Raw genomic sequence first — 22,927 nt, 5'->3', positions numbered from 1 at the left:
AAACCACCACAGCAAGGTGAAGATACACACCTCTGGCCGGCCGCCCACATGCAAAAAGAAGAGCTCTTCTCAAGATGGCCCCCTATATAAATCTCTCTCCCGGAAGTTAGAACCATCAAGTTTTAACAGGAAGTCAGGACTAGAGAGTAACAGAAAGCCCAGCTCCCCCCATAGACCTTTTAGTTCTATGGTTTGTCATCTTAAGATGCCAGTTCACTTTTATCATTCTAAACAACTGTATTGTACACGTCTCTTCAGTAGTTACTCCAATACAAAGTAAAACAACCCATCAACCCATTTTATTCTAGCGTTTGCCTTAGATGTTTCCATCATTATTTTCATTGCTTGTGAACTTGAACAAATGTACATATACATCAACGTGCCCAAAACTGAAGTGACGTGCATGATTTTGGTTTATCCTGATTCCCTGTCCATTCCAATATAAATTTCAAAATACTTTCACACAATGTAAAACTTGGCTGGAATTAAGGATATGGAAGTAAAACTCTATCTAACATTGTTACATTTAGAAAAATTGAACAGTTTGGTGTCTAGGGGGTCCTAGGATATGGTGACCACCTGAAATCAAATCTCCTGTCCTTCCTCAAAACTATGAAACCAACAAGAACCAGCCCCTCACCCCTACCCCACCACTCTTCCTCTCCCAACTAAACCAGCTATGTCTTTAATGTTACAGCCCCATGATCTTTAGGTCAATTGTCAGCAGGGGAATAAGCACCACAGGTGAGCATAAGGGAGAAGGAACAAAGAAAGGATTAAGGGGCTTCTGGGGGGGGGGGAAGGAGAGGGAGTGGGGGACTGGAGGACAAAGACCAGCCTGAGGGTAGATGGTGCAATGGAGGCTCGAGGCCCAAGCCCAAGGACTGGGTGGTGGGAGTGGATGGGAGAAGAGCATGATGGAGGTGTGAAGGCTGCAGGCTGGGGAAGCCAGGAGGTGGTCGCTGGGCCTGCTGAGGTCGCCATGGTGAATGCTGTGACATAGCGGCCTCAATTCTTGTCAGGAGTCTCAGTAGCTCTGGTGTCATCTGAGACCAGGGACACACCACACCTTTTGCCTTACTGCACTTGGGAAAGGATAGATGATGTCAGGGATGAGATGCTGACCTTCCCCAATCAGTGGATATTCTTTAAAAGTTGATATCAAAAGATATACTTAATTCTTTTGTTTAATAAGTGCTTTAGGTCCAAGGAACTTAGCAACTATTGATGCCCTAATCACTGTCACCCCTGCCCCAGCCAAGACATGGGGACATGGACAGGGGGACATGGCAGCTCCCTTTGTAGCTCTACCCTCAGTTCCATGGAGGGACTGATTGCCCTCACCCTTCAGTCATCCCCCACCCAGATTTCCTGGACTTAGGGCCACCTGTCCTGTAGGTGTATGTCCACAGAGGACAAGGAGAAGGGTTTCTAGGTGAGTGAGTGTGTGTGCGTGTTTCCTATCCATTAGGAAGATGTGCATGTGTAAGAAGTGTGGGAATGATCTTATGAGTGTATGGGTGGGTGTGTAAAGATGGTGAAGGTGTGTGAGAGGGTACATGTGCGAGTGTACACGTGTAAGGGTAACGTGTAAGGAGGTGTGTGGATTTGTGTAAAAAGTGTGTGTGTAAGCACTATGTGTGGTAAGGAGCTTTTTAGGTATGTGAGTGAGCACGAGTGTGTACGTGTGTGAGAGACTGCTCAATGACTATGTTAGTTTTTACATGTAAAGAGTGTATATGAATGACTGTATAAGTGTGAGTTTGATCCAACTTTAAGTTAGTGACAGTAAAAAAAAGAACTACATTGTTTTCATTCATTCCTGTCAAATTTTAAAACATATTTTAATGCTCCTGTTTGTTTTTAATTACAATTTATTAAACCATAAAATTATGTGTTTACTATACACAGATTAAATATTAACCATAATAAATGTTAATGTGTACCCAGAGGGACTGTATGGCATGACAAGTAAACATTTCCTGGTACCAGAAGGCTTAGATTTGATGCTGGGCCCTGTCTTCTTAGCCAGTTTATTTAACCTCTCTGTGTATCTGTGTCCATATTTACAAAAAAATAAATACCACTAAGAACAGGGTCTAAGGGTTTTTGTGAGGATTAATTTACATACATATTAATTAATTTAAAATTAATTTTAGAACATAGTCATTGCACAGTCTCTCATACACATACACACTCATAAACTCACTCACACATCCGAAAGCTCCTCACATACTTGCACAAATCCTTGCCCACACAACGCCTAACTCCTTACACATTAACCTAGACAACACGCACACACAGACACACATTCACACCATTCTTACACTCACACACACTTGTAAGGTCATTAACACATACATTCACATAGTCCCTACACACTCACATCTTTCTTACACACACACACACACACACACACACACACTTAAATACTAATTCATGTTAAATGCTTAGCACAGAGCCTGGTATACAGATTTTTTTTTTAAATGTGCTATTTAATAATGCTTTGGAAGCTATGCCAATAGGTACAGCACGTAAAACCAAAATAAATAAATACAGTCAGCCCTCTGTATCCACAGGTTCTGTACCCAAAGATTCAACCAACCAGGAATGGAAAATATTCAGGAAGAAAATGTTGTGTTGCTGACATGTACTATGTACTGAGGCCTAGAATGGCTATGTCTGCACTGAACATGCACAGACATTTTTCTTGTCATCATTCCCTAATCCATATAGTGTAACAACTATTTACACAGCATTTCCATTGTATTATGGATTATCAGTCATCTAGAGATGACTTAAATACAAAGGAGGATGTGCATAGGTTATATGCAAATACTACGTCATTTTATATAAGGGACTTGAGCATCCATGGATTTTGGTATCTGTGGCGGATCCTGGAACCAATCCCCCACGAATACCGAGGGACAACTGCATGTATTTTCTTCTGAGTATTAAAAAAATGAGTTTGGAGATACATTTGGAAATTTAAAAGGTATACAAATGTAAACGTTACTTTGATTTTTGTGCTTTTTTAAAAAAAATTGTTAGGGTGACCGTTAGCCTGAAGTTTTTCTTTAAAAAAAAAATGTGTAGTCAAGACCTATGCATAATTTGCTCACTATTTCTGAAGTCTTTTTGAGGTGTGATATTGAAACCATACATTCTCTAGTTGTACTGTGTCTTACTCTATTTAAAGTGTGTGCCTCCAGAAAGCAGGCAACATGGACTCCTTGTGTAAAATGGCAACTCCAGAGTAGCCACACAGGAGAAGTATGCATCTGCTTGTCTCCAAAGAATTTTCTGTAATCTGAGACAGTCAACATGACCATCATTCATGGGGTGGGTGACCAAACCTCCCCACTGGTCCCTGATGGCCATTACCCATTGGAGGTGGAGGCCACCCGCCTCTGTGGGTGAGTCCCCCTCTTGGGGGAGCATATCCAGGGACCCTTGCTATACGCCCTCTTCAAAACTGGGATTAAGGTTCCAGAGCTGGTGTGGCTCTAACTATGGAAAGAGTCACTTCCATTTAATCCCCAAACCAAGCCAATTTGGTTTTATTGTCTAAATTCTCCCTTTACATACCATCTTTCATTTAGAAAGGATTGTTTTATCTACAAAATGGGTTAAATAAATAAATGTGTATTCCTGCAGAGGCAATGGTGTCCTTCTAATCTGTTGCTAAATAAGATTATAATTATATTTTGTAGACATAACAATATGTATTATTGTTCAAAATAGGATCAACAGACATTGATAGACTAAATGATCTATCAGATATAAATAGATAAGTGTTTATGTTGATAAAATGTTGCGTACAATAAAAAGCTATTTTTAAAACTCAGAATTTATCAATTTATTCAAAATATATACTGAACACTACTACAGGATGGGGGCTAAGTCTGTCACACTGTTTAATCTTTTAAAATTTGTAACGGTTGATGACATTCCAACTGAACTAAATAACTAAAATTAACAGCCTTGATATTAAAGCATGACTGGAAAGATTATTTGGCTAAAGTTGACCATGCCTAAAAATGTTTTTAAATTATTCACTACCAATTATCAGGCTAAAAGTTGCTTGTCTTCTACAATTAACTTCCAAATTTTGCATTACCATGTCCTATACTGGAATTCTTATTGAAAGTACTAGATCAGCCTTACACCTTGGTCAGTATTACAGCTCCAAACTTTCCGAGAGGAGGGGTTCTTTTTCATATTCCCTGCATAGAAAATAGTAATGGGTTTTACACAGTTAAATTTCTATGCCTCTGAATATATTAGCCGTCAGGGAAGCAAAAGTCAGCTTGATAACAGTACCAGATAGGTACCTTGATTTATTGGTACCTTATGATCAACATTACTGTTAGGATATCCTAAGCTATTGAGTTTATTGGTATATTTTTGATACATTTCTACCCACCTAAAACAGAAGCATCAACATTATCTTTAGTGAATTGGTAGCATGTGCACATATGAATAAGAGGGTCATGTGTCTTCTATCTAAATTGAATCATTGCAACTATGACTTATAAAAGTAAAGGCATAGTTTTCTTAGTTCTAATGTGAATACAATCCATTTCCTGTGTAACAGGTAATGGCAGAAAGGAGGAGAGAAAAAAATGTTTTACATATAAATTTTAATCTGCTGCCAAACGTTCAACAATGGACAGGTCAAAAAACAAACAAAAAAAGAAGTGAGATGGTCCTTACCTGTCTGTGATTCCACATGAATCTATCTGAAGGTCACTGAAGTTCCCAAGAGACCCCTGCTGAACTGAAATTAGGTCTACCATCTTGTTACTGATAGAAATGCGTCTCATACAGCCCTGAAATCCACCAACTGTATTTTTCCATTTGGATCCAAAGTGATTGTCAGGACAACCTGACAAAAACAAAACAAAACTAAGTAAAACCAGGGTATATCATGAGTCAGGATTCAGTGCCATAGAATACTTCATGAAAAAAATAAAATAGGCATTTGATTATTTTCTTAAATTAAAAGAGGGAGAAAAAGCCCATTGCAGTCATCATTAGTTCGATCTAAATTACAAACTGCAATTCCTACAAAGTAGTTCTCTTTATTATCATAGGATTCACAGAAAATGACTACTGTTATTATATAATAGTTATGTGCAAGGATATTAACTTGATCCAAATATTAAAATATATGCATATATTAGCTCCAGAGACCTAAACATGTTAGTCAGCAGTATTAAATGATACAATATATAACTTAAATGTAGGAACTTAGTTTTTTGGAACACAAAAAGAAGAGTATAAAGGATGAAAATGTGCACTGTAGATAAGGAAAGGTAAATTAATATTGGTAAAATACCTTTATATTTAAAGTTAACTATTTGGAAAAGAAGTTATATTGACTTGGAATAAAGTTACCAACTATTTTACTTAATTAAATGCTTTATTTTCATATGCATTTAAGAGCCATATATGTATGCATTTAACAAATCATAATGACTTAATGTCAGAAACATTTTACTGTTTGTTCTTATTTATTCTTTGCCTCATAAAAGAATGTTCCATTTATATTGATTTTTTTCTTTAACATCTAAGACCTGCTACTAACTATTTAAATAATAAAGAACTATAATATTGACCATCATTTTCTGGGGTTTAATGATATTCTAAGTGTTTCTCTATCCAAGTGAAATAAATAATTTTATGGAGTATGAACTCATGTATTACATTTAGGCATTTTTCATTAATCTTTCTTTGTTGTTATGGCTGTCAACCACTATTAAAATTTCAAAGAATAAGAAATGAATCAGCAACTTCCTAATTCTGCACAATCCATGCTACTTTTCTATGTGGAAATTTCCAATATAATTAAATATTTTGACTAAATATATTTATCCCTAATGCTTTATTTTCCTAACAAAATATTTTACATGGGAATTCAAGGCGAAATTCATAGTCAAAACTGTTATAGGATACATTGAAATGTTATATTTTAACCAATGGAGATGATGACGTTTCAAATTTAGTACATCAAGAAAAGGTAATGAAAGCCTTTTGAGTATCAATTTATTTGTGCATGGTATTATACACATTTTCAGTGCTTAAATTACTTCTGTGGTGTAGGATATGGTTACTATATCTCTGTATGTTTTCTAGATGACTTATTAACCAATTAAGAATGTTAAAATAAAACTTGAGAGGATAATAGTTCAATAATATTTGGGGGCAACTACAATATGCCAGGAATATAAACAGCTCTGCTAATCTCCTTTTCTCCAGGTGGTGTTTCCTGACATATTTCAAAGTATTGCAGAATAAAATAACTTGTGCAATCTGCCTGTAGGAAACGAAACTAAGAAAACTTGTAGTCACAAGGAAAGGTCATGGAACTTTACAGAAAGCACACCCTCACATCATGAGGCACTTCATATTCCTAACCACAGTGTTTAACAGCAAGAGATGCTAAGAACAAAGAAAGGTTCAAGCCAGGTTAGTCTCATTACTCCGTGATGACAGACATCTACAAGTTAATATAATGCAACAGCAGAGGGAAGTTCAGCATTAAACCCATTTGAGATGAAAGTTCTAAAATATGAAGATTTCTGGGGAATACTTAATGCTGAATTAATGGATGGATCCATTACCAGAGGCAGTCAGCATGTTAAGCACCTCTGAGGATGACAGATAAATTATCACTGTGTGTCACTGCGCCAGAAGTGAGATGTCGGGTTTGACTTCATGGTGAGGCAGTCCCTTCACTGGATGGATAACGTTTGATCTACACGAGCATGGGTGTGAGAATTCTGCACACAGTCTGGTTTCTCTAGCTTGTGCCGTGCAGCGTATTAGTCAATAGCACAAAAGACTGCACAGGGGAATATACAGAAATTAGACATCCATCCTCAATCTGGAAAACCCAGATTTAAAATTTATAACTTATAAATGATAAAAGTTGACCATGATACAGCCTGACTTTTTGAAAAGCATGCATCTGAGGGGGGCAGAAAAAAAGGGTACTATGATGGACAGATAGTGGAGTTTGGTGTGGGCTGCTCCTGAACTTGCAGTATTCTATGTACCTTAGAATGGAGATGCAACCAAGGCTGTTGGAACACCCTGCTCCTTTGCAGTAGAGCACCACAGCCAGGTTAGACTGACTGTTTACTGACAAGATAACTGGAAACTTGCAGATGAATTTAAAAAGTGAAGGAGAACTGATGGGAAGTGTCTAGAACGTGGGATATTCTTTACTAGCAGATAAAATGGCTGAAGAATTAACTACCTAAGAAAAGCCTTTCACCTAGATAAAACAGATCCTAGTAATAAAGGGGATTCTCATCCATACAAAACAGGTTTTCTGGAGAGACCAACTGTCATAGTCTGCCCTGGGGTGGGGATGGTGTTTGCAGGATTCCCAGGTTTCTGTGCTAAAACTGGGGAGAGTTGGTTCCCCATTGCCAGTACCATTCAGGCAATCAGGGCCCCTATGCCAGTCTTGCACTTCAGGGAACCCTATTCTAGCCATCCTCCAGTCATGCTTTTGCCCATGGCTCTAGGAGGCCCCACAGATTAAGGTGATGTACCCACTTGGAACCTTCTGCCCGTTCTCCAGTCCATGCCCGGAATGCAGAATTCCCAGCCCAAAAGCCCAAAGCGGGATTCCAGAAGGACAGACCCCTCTGCCAGGTGCTGGAGGCACAAGGCTGGAAGGAAAGGAAGAAGGGGAGCCACAGAGGACCTCCTGTTTTCTTTTAGACCCTTGCTCCTAGCTCTGGAAATCTTAGGATGCCCCGGAGTCTGTAGGGCATGTATTTAGTAATCAGAATCTCATGCCAAGATCCAACATATTCGGGTACTGAAGGTACCAACTGAATAGATGACTGAATAAACAGACATATCAAAGTAAACGTAAGATTGGTTGTTTTTTTTTTTAAATGCTGAAGTTGTAATTTTATTATGGAAGCTTCCACAGTATATTGTTTAAAAACGTAGAAACAAAACACCTTAATAAATGCCAAATTATAAAGATCATGAGGGAAAAAATAAACCCCAGATTCAAGACAGTGTGTACCTGGGGAGATGAAAAGATATGATCCTGGAAGAACAAATGGATGTTGGTAATATTATCTTTCTTAAGATGGGAAATACATGTAGAGATGTATGGGTATTTTCAAAAAAATAATTAGAATTCTTTAAATGGTATATATAATGTAAGATGTAAACAACAGAGGAAACTGGGTGTAGGGACTCCCTGTGTATCTCTGCCACTTTTTGGTAAATCTAAAATTATTCAAAACTTAAGTTTATTTAAATATAATGGTGTATATATATCATATTATAATAAAAACAATCAATATTACAGAGTGCACATGATTTATTTCACTATACAATATTATGGATATGAATAAAATTGTCTATAAAAAAATAGGTAGGCATCATTAAATCTTAACGCGGACGTAAAATACTTTAAGACAGATGATTCTATTTTCATGATTTACACTTTTATCCAACTACTATTTTTATCACCTTTTTTTTTGTTTTTTGCATCATTCAACAATGTGCTTGTTTTTTTCCCCCTTATCTGTCAGTGCTTCTAAATCTTTTCCTTTGAAGTGAAAGCTCTTGGTTAAGTTGATCTATATATCTTACCATCTATTAAAGGAATGTGTTCCTATGGATTGCCATAAAATTAATCATATATTCTATAAGGTTTTATAAACAACTGAGTTCAGAAATGTACAAATCTTACTGAAGGAAGTAATTATATCTTTTAAGGTTGTTAGCACTATGCAGCCTTTCACGGTAATGGATTATGTAGGGTTTTGTTTGTTTGTTTGCTCTTAATATCAGATGAATGATTCATGATCGATGTGCTTACAGTCAAGTCTTAGAAAGGAATTTGTATTTTATTGATTAATAATAAATGTTGGGCTTTGCACCAAATACAAAAGTAACTCTAGACAGAAGTAAGAATTAAAATTTAAAAGAACAACAATAAGCAACACCTCAAGTCATGATTAGAAGAAATAAGTCTTATTACAGTTTTACAACTTTGCCTTTCTAATGGTAAATAACATTTCATTTTAATTTTTCAATGTTATAGATTCATTTCCATTTCCAAGGTTTCCTTTCCAATCTTATAGTTCATTCAGACATCCATTGGGTAGGTAAGTGCTTCATTTGTTTTTGTTCTTTGAGAGAGATGGCCTGGGGTTGAAGGCAGAGCCCAAATTTCATCAAATGTATCAGTCAGTGCATTATCATTTAGCAAAGAGAAGAGCTTTCTATGGCTAATTAAATTAGATTATTTGTCCATTGTCATAATATTACCCTTCTGTCCTGGGTAGCAGTAAAGCAATAAGGATGTTCCAGAGATGCTAAGAGACATGAACAGGAAAATACTAGAATAAAATTGTCCCACAAAATTAGAAAAAAGACACATAAGGACCATTGACCATTAGGAAAATATAACAAAGTGTGAAAGTAAGAACTGAAGAGGGTGGCCTAATCGCAGTTAATCTCATTGTAGAAACCATAAACATAAATCCACCGTGAAGAAATACGTTTTAGGTCATAGTTTGTCATCTTGATTAACTCAACACTTCCATGGTCAAAGAAAGTGAGAAATTATTCCACAGTTTTGACATTAGGTAAAACATGATGACATCCCCAAGACACAGCAGTAGTAACTGAAAATATGTTCAATTGTCCATATTACCTGACCTCTTCTCTTACCTCCAAAATAATAGTTGCCACCTGAATAAATCTGCTCAGGCCCCAGGGAGAGAGAAGCAGACGCCACCTGGCCATCCACCACCACACTCAGGTGATTCCTCCTGGCCGAGAAGGAGATGAAATGCCACTGCCCATCATTTAATCCACCACCTAGGGGAGAGAAAATCAGTTCAAAGAGATCTCTCAGTGGTGAGCAATATGAGCAGTTGGTTAGAAACAGCAATATACTTATCACTCAATCAAGTACAACACTCGTATCTAGTAATAAAAGGAAACAAAAAGGAAGAGAGGAAAAGGAGGAAAATTGGAAATCAATACCCTCTACAGCAGGGGTGTCAAAACTGCGGCCCACGGGCCAACTGGTTGTTAATTGGCCCGCAGCAAATTCCAAAAATATATTTAGTTTACTTAAATAAACCAGGTGAGGCAATATGTACTTCACCTCGAGTGAGTGGCCCGGCTATTTGTGTATTTTACCGCATATGGCCCTTGGTAAAAAACGTTGAAAAAAGTTTGGACACCCCTGCCCTACAGGGAAAATGGTGCTTTATTATCTTTCTTTCTTAGGGCCTCAGTAGACAGAACAAAATTCCCAACTTTGAACAATCCTAAATGGTTAAAATTTTTTGATTATTTGGCATGGACTAATTTTCTGCTTCCATCATGTAATTTAGTTTTAAGGGAAAGGATTTAGGAAGAGCACAGACATTTTCCAAAATTCCAGGTTATACCCCCAAAAATGAGTTATCTGCTTTTATACACTTTTTATGTAATCATCTTTTATAATATTACAGTGCAATATTTAGCAAAGAAGACCAAGACAATCATTACAAAAATATTTGAAGAGACTATAGTGAATATCACAAGTTTACCAGTATAATGAAAAGTTAAAAAACAAAGCAGTATGCAAAAACCATTATTTACAAAGTTCATCCTCATAATTTGCTGATTCTCTATCTGCAAATTCACCTACTTGTCATAATTTATTTAGAACCCCAAAATCAATACTTGGGGCACTTTGGGAGTTATTCACAAAAATGCATCGGGCAGAGAAAAATATGAGTTGATTGGTACACATATTTACAGCTGAACTTAAACAAGGCAATGCATCTTGTTTCAGATCTCATTTGTAAATATGGTTTTCTCACATTTTTGCTTTTGTTGGTGATTTTGCCATTTAAAAGGCTCCAAGCATAGTAATAAAATGCTATCTAGTGTTCCTAAGGGCAGGGAGGCCGAGATGTGCCTTCACACCATATGTGTGTTCACATCATAAGCTTCACATCATAAGCTTCATTCAGGCATGAGTTATATTGCTGTCAGCCATGAATTCAATGTTAATAAGTCAACAGTATATATTAAGTAAGGTATGTATAAACAGAATCACACATAAAAACAAGATTATGTATTGACTGGTTGACAAAAACGTTATGCTAGGAGGCCTGAGGAGCAATAGTTCAGCATTTGCTAATCCAGTGTGCACGTCAACTTTATAGAACATAACTGTGGTGAATAATGAGAATCGATTCTCTATACACAATTCTAATTATAGTCCTAATTTTTGTATAAATATGGGAAAGGACTGAAAGAAAATATCCCCACAAATGAACAATAATTTTTGCATGAAGGTAAACTATGGTTTTTATTCATTTTTATTTTTTTTTCTGTATTTCCCAAGTTTATATGTGCAATTAAAAGTTGCTATAATCAAAAATCAAGGTTTTCTTATCACCTCTAAAAAAAATCTCTAGTCCCTCCAAAGTCCCTCCAGGGTCATGAATCTATGAGATGGTGTCATCTTTCTCTCTTAAAGGGAGTTAAGTCTATGGGGGCACTGTGGTTGAATACTCAGCAGACAGAATTTAAAACATCTCTGCGGTGGATTTACCAGTAAGTTTTACATCCATTGAATATTCAACTCTGTATGATTTTGCAGATCAAATTAGTAAGCAAAAATACACATACTCCATTAAACCCAAAGGCCAGGGGCCTCTCTTCTGATCGTACGTGCAATTTCTTTATTTCTTCAGCTATTTTTGACCACAAGCTTTCAGATTAAAAAAAAAAAAAAATGCATAGAAGCTCCCTTAGGCGATTAAGCTCTTTTTTCTGGACTCCTTTAGCAGAACACAAATTCTATCCTAGACATAGATGCTCATTTTTACATTACATCTCTAAAGCAAACAAGATTTTCAAAGACCCAACTCTGGTTTGGTTTGTAAAAGATAATGAGAAAGACCTGAAAACTGAAGAATGTAGGTTAGATACTTTTAGACATATTTTCTAAGAGTAGACTCTGAAATAGATGGCTGAATAAAATTATGTAACCCCTGACGGTAGGAGATTGGACTAAAATAAATCCAATGTCCCAGATTTGTCATCCAGTGCTTCCTTGAAGAGGCTACATTTAGAGTGAAAAATCCTTGTGTTAAGTTTTATGTCACACACAGCCACTTCCCACTCTCCCTGTCCCACCGCGTGTCTCCTGCCATCTCTTTCTCAAAGCCTGGATGTGCCTGTATACATGATTCTTCTATTATTTCATTTTAGGCTTTCTACTGGTCTGGGACAGTGCTTCTCAAACTGCCTGTGGTGATGAACATTTGCTTTTCCAATCTATTGCCAATTGATACTTTTATCAAATTCAAGAAAAACAAATTGCTACTAAAAAATTAAATCCAGAAGACATAAAATACAAGCCCACTGACCAGGTGTTGTGATATCTTATTGCTATGGCAGCTTCTAAGGGCTTCATCGCAATTTCTATACTCATCGTGGTGATAAGCATTTCACTAAACCAGTGCTACCCCGGGGACCACACTTTGAATAGCAGTGCTCTAGGTAACTGCTGGGTTGGGCGTGCAGCCGGATTAAGTCAGAAGCTCAGAGATTTCTTCTGTCAATATAGAAGCCAATTCAAATTAAGAACAAAAGACTATCAGAACAGCCCACTCCACAGTTTGGCACATTAAATGTACCCATCTCCAGCTAGCAGGTTATAGAGTTGTGCTACATTGGTGGGGAAACTTTCAGAAAGTTATTCTCAAGCCTCATTTGTAATAGACATCCTTCACTTCTGATGAGGAAATTTATTCCCCGTCAACAGGATTTATTACTCAAATTAAATAATGAAGGACCTGTTCAATGCATTTCACCTAACTACATAATGAAAAGGATCATTTTTAAATCAGATTCTGTTTTTTTGAAGTATACAACTCCTTCCCTCTTTTAGGTGGGATAAGAAGTGAGCCCCCCTTTCAAAAGTATGTGGAAGAGGGGAAGGAGAAGCAGGAACTGCAGAATTCGTATTTTTCTCTTGGTCGTAATGTTAGGTAAGTAAGGGCTAATTCTAACACAGTGCCTGCACCGCTCATCATTGTTGAGTCGGGGGAAGGGGGGTGTTGCTGGTGTAGTAACAATAACAACAATAATAACAGTTTTATTGAACTATCATTCATAATAGGTACTGTGTGCTTTATGTGCATTGTGTCATTTAGTCTTCAGCACGGCTGTCATGATTCTCATTTTAAATATGGAGGCAATGAGGCTCGAGGAGGGTAAACAAATCACTCAGGTAGCGTCTACCTGGTGAGCTGATTCCAAAACCCACTCTCTGCTCTGCCTGCAGGGCAGGTGGTCTCTTTATTTATTTTATTTTTTTGCTCATGTTAAACAATTAACTCGGAGAAACAGAAAAGCAGCCGCTCAGAGCTAGGAACTGGCCTGGCCCTCTCATCTTGGCCTTGGTGGGGAAAGCAGTCGGTGGGCACTCGGCTCGGCCCTGGTGTTCTCCTGCTGAACAAAATCTCAGTACATCAATATCAGGCAAGGTCACTCTATGACTATAATGAGATGGGACTCAAAAAAGTCAAGACTACTTTACAATCTTCGTCTAAGCTCAGACAAAAAGCAAGAATACTGTGAAAACCACAAAAATACCAAACTGGATAATATGAATGGTAAGTCATTTTTTTCTTTTTCTTTTTTTTTTTAGCCTTACTTCATTCCTCCAGCCTTCTAGATAAGATTTACAAAGGTACCTAACCATACAATTACCCTCACTTCCTGGCAGCTTTTAATCTAGAGCAATTTTCCATTTCCTTGAAACATCTCCCAAATCAGGTAACACAACCCAAAATCCTATAATAAATCATCCTTAACACCTTTGAATTGAGATACCCCCATGGCTTCCCAGGGTAAGTGTCGTTATTGCAATAAACAATAAACCCAGCTTGTTTGATTACAGGGGTGATCACCGTGGTCTTTAGGTGAGAAGCACTGACAGCTCCAAATCGAATAACAGAAAAATGGAAAAAATGGAAGTTCTTGCAGTTGCAGCTAGTCAGAGAGAATAGGAGTGTTTACCAGAAATCTCTCCCTCCACTTTCTCTCTCCCTCTCCCTTCTTTTCTAGTCTCTCTCCTCCTCCTCTTCTTCTTCTCTTCTTTCTCCTTTTCTCCTTCCTTTCTCCTGTCCTCTCCCTTTCCCTTTCCTTCTCTCTCTCTCTCTCCCTCTTCCTCTCCCTCTCACTCTCACTCTCTTTTTCTCACACTCTCAGGCCCAAATCATGAGAACACACTAAATACAGCAGGAAAAAGAAAGTTTATATCCATTCCTTCTTATATATAATCTTTTGGTAGCACTCCTAAATTGCTACAGAAATATTGTAACAGCTTAGCCACCATCACTCTCTCATAAGACTGTAATAGGCATCCATGGAGTAAGATGTATAAAGAAAATATAAGCCTGCTGTATAGGGTGGGTTCTTTGCAAAGGTGCAAAAGGCAATTATACATAGGCCATTACCCAAGGAACAGCTAAAGTGTTTTGTCTGTTTCCAAATATCTTTCAGTGCCAGAAATTTCTTTTTCCCACTAACCAGGATCAAAGATCCAAACCACCGGATAGCTCTTGCCAAGATGAAAGGAAATATGGAAGTCATTGGTACTACTCACGATAGGGGAAAGTGGGAGTTTAAGGGAGTGACAGGGTTAGAACATGAAAGGGTAGGAATAGTCCAACAGTGAAAGAAGGGGGAGTATAAAAAGGCTTCTCCTGGGTGAGGCAAATCAAAAGGGCTGCTCCACTGCCAGAGCCAGAAGAACCACAAATGCCTAGTAAATGAAAAATGCAGAAACATCTCATATTCTGCAAGCCCGCAGCTGCCAGGCCCTGACCATCAGAGCAAGGCGCTTGTCCATAGTTCAGATTTTCACCTTTAGGCAAAAGCAGTAGCAGAAATGTGAAAATCATAGCAGAAACCTCAAATTTGACAATAAAGAATTTGTCTTCAATAGAAAAACTCCGCCAGACAATACAACAATATGTAACAATATATGTGTTGTTCATTGGGTTTTTGATGCCAATGATTTTTGCTTTGCCATCTATAAAAGTGATAAGGACTGAATATATTTTGTATCATAAGGGATTTTGTAGTATTACTAATATTTTTTACTTGGATTAATATAATATCTTTAATATTTCAAAAATGATACAGGCTGACGTATTTTCAAAGACTTACAATTTGCAAAAGTGTATATCACATTAAAATTGTAACCTGATAATTCAAACATTTGCACAATTAAGGTCTCCCTCAAATAATTTAATTTTTATTCCATTGCAAAACATAAAAATTTTGAGTTTTTAAAACATAAAATTAGTAATTTGTAGTAATTAAGAAAAATTAAGCCATCCTTTCATAATGGAAAGATTTAGTATAATATGGTACTAATATACCAAGAAGTAATTGATGCTCTTTAGAGTTATTATAATACATTCTGACAATTGATTTAATCATTGAACATTGTACAGGTGAAACATAGGGTGGCAAGTCTTTCCCTAAGAGAACAAACTGACCATCCATCCAACCATTTAAACAGCCTACTACAAATGCAAAATGTACTTGTCTCACTGAAACTAGCAAAAATTAATATTTTTAAAGAAACTAGAAAAAATGGGGGTAGGGAGATGGGGAAGTAAAAGGCCTACTTGTATTATCTGAATTGTACCAATATTTTATATTCATAATCATATTTAGTCTAGGCTCTTTATTATTAGCTATGGAAACAATCATAGTAAGCCATATGATATCATAATAGATTATACTGTATATGCACTTAAACAATAATTTAGAGATTTTTAAATCATTCAGCGTACTCTATATAGACTTTCACCTAGTAATTTATTAAATATGCATGCTTGTAAAGTGTTTAGAAATGAACTAGCTTCATGGGGCTCACTACAGAAACACTGTTCTGAAACCGTTTCTTTAAAATGTTGAGAATTAAGCTATGAATATAACCACTTCTAAGGATGTCAAATAAATCACAATAAACTACACATTAATGGCAGGCTTACATTTTCAGGCCCTCATTTTAGGGAACCTACTAATTATTAATACAACATTGATTTATTTCCTTTGTCAAGCCTGCAGATCTATCCCATTTTGAGCATTACATTAAAAAGTCACAGCATAGTTACCTCTTAAAAAGTATAATTAATATTGAACTTTCAGCTCCCATGTTTAAACTGCAGTAATACAACAAAAAAGATATATAAAGACTACACATTTGTATATCCATTTGTATAATTGTTGTTTACCTTATATTTAGTTTCCAACTGGATTTTAACTTTGTTTCGTCTCCCAGTCATAGCCTATTAATTTTGGTCACAGTTACTATAGAAGAGTAGTACAAAGGCATCTTTAAATTGTTTTTAAAGATCATTTATTAAATTGAATAGCAATTTACACCAATGTAACCTCCAGTTCCTTGGCTTGGATGTTATTCCATATATATGAAAATGTGATGGAGATCCCTTGTCAAAAATTATATAATTTTAATGAAGAGACAAAAATATCCTTCACCCAAAGCACTGACCTAAATTAGACATTAATTTTCCAGACACTCATATAGTCTCCTTAATTATATTACTTCAAATCATTAAAATGACACCATATTACCAAGAAGTAGAGAGAACTCCATTTGGTACACAAATCAGGAACTTCACACAAATCTTTCCACTCTCCCAAAATATATCCAACTCTGTACAGAACACAACAGCAAGTAAAATTACTTTGACCAAGTATTTAGGATTTACACTAATACAGAGATAGAGATAGAGGTACAAGAGAGACCTCCCCCTTTCTCTCACAGACCAGGTAAGACCGATAGCTGTATCAGACAACACCTAGTTTTCTACTGAAGACACCCAGTCAACTTTTGGGCCCATTTCAAAGTCTTTCACATTTTTTTCCAAAAAAAAAAAAAAAAAAAAAAAAAAACCATTTTTCAGCATATGTTGATTTATCTGAAGTGGGCGAGAAGGTCATAAAAGGAAATTTCTGTTTCCCCATAAATATCATTTTGGTTAATAAGAACTGCTAGTGTTGGGGCCATATTTAAAAGGAAATTAGAATCAAGTTCCTCGAAGGAATAGTACTGATAATCTTATTAACTCAAGTATTCACTTATCAACAAACGTTAATATTATGGTTATGCATAAAATTTTATGGAGAAGGACAGAGGGATAATGAAATCTTTCCAACATGTATGCTTGGCCTGCGGGAATACACTTATTACCTGCTGTGATGTCACTGGGTAGTTTTCCTGGCTGGTAGAGATTCAGCTTCAGTTTTCCATCATTAAGAAAGAGAAGGAGACCCCCTGAAACCAGTTGAAGTTCACTGAATAGCAGAAGCCCGGCCTTATTCCAGGTTCGAAATTGAAAAGCGGCAGAAACCTCGTCGTCCCTGGAAGAGCCTGGAAGTGCTAAGTAACTCCTGGGGCTGAGGAAAGTCACAGGCACAGATTGTGTTTGTGAACAAGAAAATGACACATTTCCCTGACAAGAAAGTAAAAGAAAAAGCTTTAGGAATGAGTCACATCACATGAGTAACAAATTGAAATATTCACTAAGGCTATTTATCAACCTCCAATTATCACTGATTTAAAAACAACAACAAATTGCTTTCAACATGAAAATTCAAGTTCTTGCTACACATCTTAAAGATTCTTCAAATCCAGGGATATGATGGTCAGGCAAATCTTTCCCTGGGTGTTTCTTTTTCTTTTCTATTAATTTCAGGTGTACAAAGCAACACCAGTGATTAGACATTTATATCCCTCACAAAGTGATAACCCCAATAAGTCTATTTATTACCCATCTGACACTGTACATAGTTATTACAATATTACTGACAATATTCCCTATGCTGTACTATATATCCCCATGATTTTTTTTAATTATAAAGTTCAACATTATTTTATATTAGTTTCAGGTGTACAGCGTAGTGGTTAGACACTTACATAATTTATGAAGTGATCTCCCCAAAAAATCTAGTACCCATCTGACACTATACATAGTTTTTACAATATTATTGACTATATTCCTCATGCTGTACTTTACATCCCTATGACTCTTTTGTAACTACCAATTTGTCCTTCTTAATCCCTTCGCCTTTCTCACCCAGTCCCCCAATACCCTTCCCATCTAGTAACCATCAGTTTATTCTCTGTATCCATGTTCCTCGGTTTTTTTAGGTTAATCTCTTTCTTCCCATCTCTCAACTTTCACAAAGGTACCTAATTCAAAGGAAATTAATTCAATCAAAATGAATTTTTGTTTTGATCTTTTACTTGGCTTTCCTTTCCCACTCATTTCACCCCTTTGCTGCCTTTGGCTTCTAACCCACCTCATAATGTAATGAACATTAATAAGCTTCCATATTTTTTCGTATTTTTCTCTGTTCCCACTGACTTAAATATATACATATATAGTTTTAGTTACATGTTCAGTTATATGTACATATACATACCTAAATATATGTTTATGAATACATATACCTACACACTGGGCATTATTTGTTTACAAAAATAGGAGCCATGTTTTTTGCCATTTACTATATCATGATTTTGTCACTAAAATATACCTTACAGGAATCCTTTTGAGTTATCTGACATAAGCCTAATTTCTTCTTTTTATTGATTGCATAATTTTTTAGTCTGTGAATGTTCCCGTTTTTGTTTAATTGTTTTCCTGTTAATGTGCAAACACTTTTTTTCCAGGTTTTGTCTCTCCCAATGATGCCTGTCATAAATAACTCTGCATGCTTCTATGTGTACTGGTATTTTCAGTTCTACAGAAGAGGGCTCTGAATACAGAACTATATGTACCTACATGTTTTAATAAATATTCCTAGCTTGTCTTCCAAAAATAAAAAGTTATGATACTCCATATTCCTACTAGTAAAATATGAGGATATATTGACACATCCTTGCAAAGAGTAGGTATTATAGACCTTTAAAATTTGTACAAATTCAATGACAAAATGCCAAGTAATATATCATTCTTATTTATCTTTCATTTACCTGACTAACAGTGGTTTGAGCATTTTTCATGGGTGTGTTGCTCTTTTGGATTTGTCTTCCTCAGAACGGTGTGCATATCCGCCGCCTATTTTTGATTTTACCTTTTTTTCTTTGGGTTTTACATTGGACACTACAATGTACAATGTACTACTTACATTCCCTTTTTTAAAAACTATTTTTTTCTTTTTCGTACCACTATGCTTTTGTCATCAGATTTACATGTATTACTTCTTATCTAATGGTTTTAAAATAGATCTTTAAGATACATTAAAAATTGCATAAATTTTCATTAAAATACTGTATATGAAAAATTATTTTGCTACTAGAGTATAATATATATTTAAGGATTTAAAAAAAAACCCTTAAGGTCTGAATTATTTAGAAATAATTAAACATGTTCCTTAACATGCTTCAGAAATGAGATGTTTTTATTTTTCTTGACTATAATCTTTGATAAATTTTCCAAATACAGATTTGAAAAGTCAATGAAATCAACTTTACTTAGAAGAATACACATTGGAATTAAACCATTTGGTCTTAGTTAAACAAAAGCTTCTGGTTATATTGTGATTCTGTTAAAAGTGAATTAGCTTTCATTGTGGACAAATACCTTGTCCCAGTGAATGAAATAACAACAAACTGAAGAGTTAACTACACTGACCCAAATGTAAAAACAATTATAAGACTAACAAACCTAGCAAAAATGGAAACATTTACCAGCTGCAGTTTGGTCTCATGCTTCATTTGGACAGCTGCCTGCTACCCTGCAAGCAGCAAATCCTCTTGCCTCTCAAAAATGGGTGACCACTGCACTGCACTGTACACCTGAAGCTGAATAATAATGAATGTCAACTGTAATTTTATATATATGTGTGTGTGTGTGTGTGTGTGTGTGTGTGTGTGTGTGTGTGTGTCTATCTATCTATATATATATATATATATAGTCACATATACATATATATATATATAGTCACAGGATGTGGAGTACAGCATAAGGAATAGAGTCAGTGGAATTGTAACACCTATATACGACGTCAGAAGGGTAGCAGATTGGGGGCGGCAGTTATCACTTTGTGAGGGGTATAAATGTCTAACTATTACATTGTTTTGTACACTTGAAACTAAAAAAAAAAAAAAAGTGGGTATTAGTTGCATGAGCCGTTTCTAGAAACTCGTTTTGCTAATTAAACATACATATCTATCTATATTTTTTATTTTCCTCTTAAATCATTTTCCTGTTTATAATTTCTTTTTAAAATTTCACTGAATGGTATATTCATATAAATACCACCAATTCACAAAGAAGAATTAGGAATAAAATATTTCATAAACAATACATATTCCCACGATGTGCTTTGGGATTTGCAGATATAACACGAGCTTAAATGTATATATTGAATTTTGAACAATTAAAGAAATATATTCAAAGGGATATGTGTGCGTGCTTTTCTATCATCAAGCTTGTTGAACTGAAAACCATATTTTCCCAGAATCCCTTCTTGTCTGGTTCTGGTTAAAAGTTAGCCAAAAAAGGAGTTTGCGTTGATACTTGAGTTAGAAGTGAAATACCCGCCATTTTCCTCTATATGTTGTGGGGGGGTGGGGGGGAGAGAGGCATGCACAGTGAAAGATGGTCACAGACAAGCTGGTTCCAGCTTGTTCTGGCTCTCCTTCACTTTGCTCCATCTCTTCTCGACAGCTGGCCTCCACTTCCCAGTTCCTCTGACAAATATTAAGTGCCAGGTCCTAAAATAGATCCCTTGTTCATAAAAACTCATAGCAGTGCTGCTTCCCCAACTGGACCCTGACCAATACAGTTATATTTAAATTCTGATGTATTTCCATAGAATTAGAATATAAACCAGCCTGACCAACACTGCTATTGGGATAGACTGGCAGATGCAATGTTGTAACAGCCTATTAGTTTCTTTTATTTGTTATAAATGACCATGGCAAAATACAAGTTTTTCAAATGCCTCTCTAATATACATGGATGTTATCTGATTCCAGGAACTCAGTATGCTTGTTTAGAGAGTTTGCTAGGGAATATCTTATTAAGGAAATTACAGGGCAAAGGAAATTAGCCTCCTGGGAGTCATAATATCACAACAAAATTAAATTATCAACTGTAAAAAAAGCCCCTGCTTTACGATATATAAAATAAAGTAATCATGTCTTGTGAATTATAATTCCTTTAGATAGAATTAATCCCCTATATGCATATTGTCAAACAGAGAAAAGTTTTAAAAGAATAAGAGTAAATTTTAAAACATCATTAGCAAATGGGAATCCAAAATAGAGCAATGTTATCATGTGGAAAAGAGCATCGTTTTTACTCCTTCCTTCATATGAAGACTTTCTTACCATGGTGATGATCTGTGGTTTTTGTTGCTTGGCCAAATCAATGATATCCACTCCATTATAATAGAGATTTTCTAAACACCCGTGAAAATTTTTGTGGGGGAATGACACTGATTTTCCAGGTGCTGGAATCCCTCCAAAGCTGATCTTAGAAAGAAAAATGGCATCAATAATATTGTTTAGTGATTTTCTGATAATCTGCTTAAAGAGTTATGCAACTATAGCTGTAATCGTCAATAGATCACCCTACACTGCCATGTTGTTCATTTCAAATGGAGATTTTTAAAAATTAAGATACAGATTTTAAACCAAATTTATATACATTCAGTTTTCATTTATATTAGACTTTGATTATTCTTACAAGTTGCTAATTACCCCCGGATTTGGTGTTTATTGGTTGATGAACAAAAACACATCATTCTATCCATGGTAAATCTTGATCTGTTTAATACCGTAACCAATTACAATGACAGTTTCTTTTATATATACATTTCTGGCACACGTTGATATTCATGCATTTGAATCGATTGTTAATGAATTAATTAATCTATTCATTGCTACATCCTCTCCATAAATCTACACTGTGCAGGGGTGTCCTACACACACAAAAATCATGCAACACAGCAGATATCTCCAAGGAGATTTCCTTGGAGATTTCCCACATATGATCTCTCTCTCCACAACAACAAAAAAATTAACATATTGTGAGGCATAGGAAGCCTCTGTAGTGTACACCCAAATCTGCTACTGTGAGGTACGTCACCTAGGGAAACACTTCACCAGGTCTTGGATGTACTCTTACAGTGGGGTTCTCTCTCGTGTATTGTCTTTTGCTAGGCTAAACCACATATACATCATAAAACGTGTATTAACTGAAACATAACCATCACACCTCAGAATCAAGATCCAGGTAACTGAATTCGCCTTGGGCATGGAAACGCTGCCTGTGCTCATCCACTGTGAAGTTGACTCGTTTGCCCAAGCGCTGGATGAGCACAGAATGCCAGTGCTGATCATCCAGCAGGCTGCCCAGGGTGAGATTGATCAGGGTGTGAGTAGAGGGCACTTTAGTGTCACCTTAGAAGAGAATGAATGAATGAATTAATGAATTAATGAATAACAGTACCATCATTCCCAGTCTTAAAAAAAAAAGTTTCCCTTTTGTGGGCCAGCATCTTTCATAATAATTACAGTCTCTTTCCACGCATCCTATCCAAAACACTAGTATGGATTTTCCTGAAATTTGAATATAATGTCCTTTCAACCTTGCTGTAATTGCTTCCACTGTTAATTCTTTTTATTAGTATTACCAATCACATGCTCATTTTCAATATAAATTTTATCTTTGGTACAACCTCATTATTTTTACTACCTTAATATTTTTCAATGACCCATCCCTTTCTTCATGACATTAAGATATAGCTATGAAGGTCTATTGGCACTATAGAAAAACATTGAGCGAGGGTCTTATACAGTTTGCAA

General features: G+C 36.1%; 1 protein-coding gene across 2 annotated transcripts in view; it reads right to left on the bottom strand.

Moving 5' to 3' along the window:
* CNTNAP4 (contactin associated protein family member 4) overlaps positions 1-22,927 on the bottom strand; it is a 226,896-nt gene that overhangs the window by 71,232 nt on the left and 132,737 nt on the right. Inside the window, exons 6-10 of one of the 2 annotated variants that reach the window (XM_033129161.1) lie at positions 22,338-22,522; positions 21,449-21,592; positions 17,297-17,558; positions 9,718-9,867; positions 4,717-4,888 (exon numbers count right to left, since the gene is read on the bottom strand). In XM_033129161.1, coding sequence (XP_032985052.1) covers positions 4,717-4,888; positions 9,718-9,867; positions 17,297-17,558; positions 21,449-21,592; positions 22,338-22,522 — 913 coding nt within the window. The remainder of the gene's footprint in view (positions 1-4,716; positions 4,889-9,717; positions 9,868-17,296; positions 17,559-21,448; positions 21,593-22,337; positions 22,523-22,927) is intronic. The other variant, XM_033129162.1, reaches the window with a different exon arrangement.

Source organism: Rhinolophus ferrumequinum, chromosome 15, assembly GCF_004115265.2.
Source record: "Rhinolophus ferrumequinum isolate MPI-CBG mRhiFer1 chromosome 15, mRhiFer1_v1.p, whole genome shotgun sequence".
NCBI lineage: Eukaryota > Metazoa > Chordata > Mammalia > Chiroptera > Rhinolophidae > Rhinolophus > Rhinolophus ferrumequinum.
Note: the sequence above shows the minus strand (reverse complement) of the source record. Positions and strands in the feature narration are given on the sequence as shown.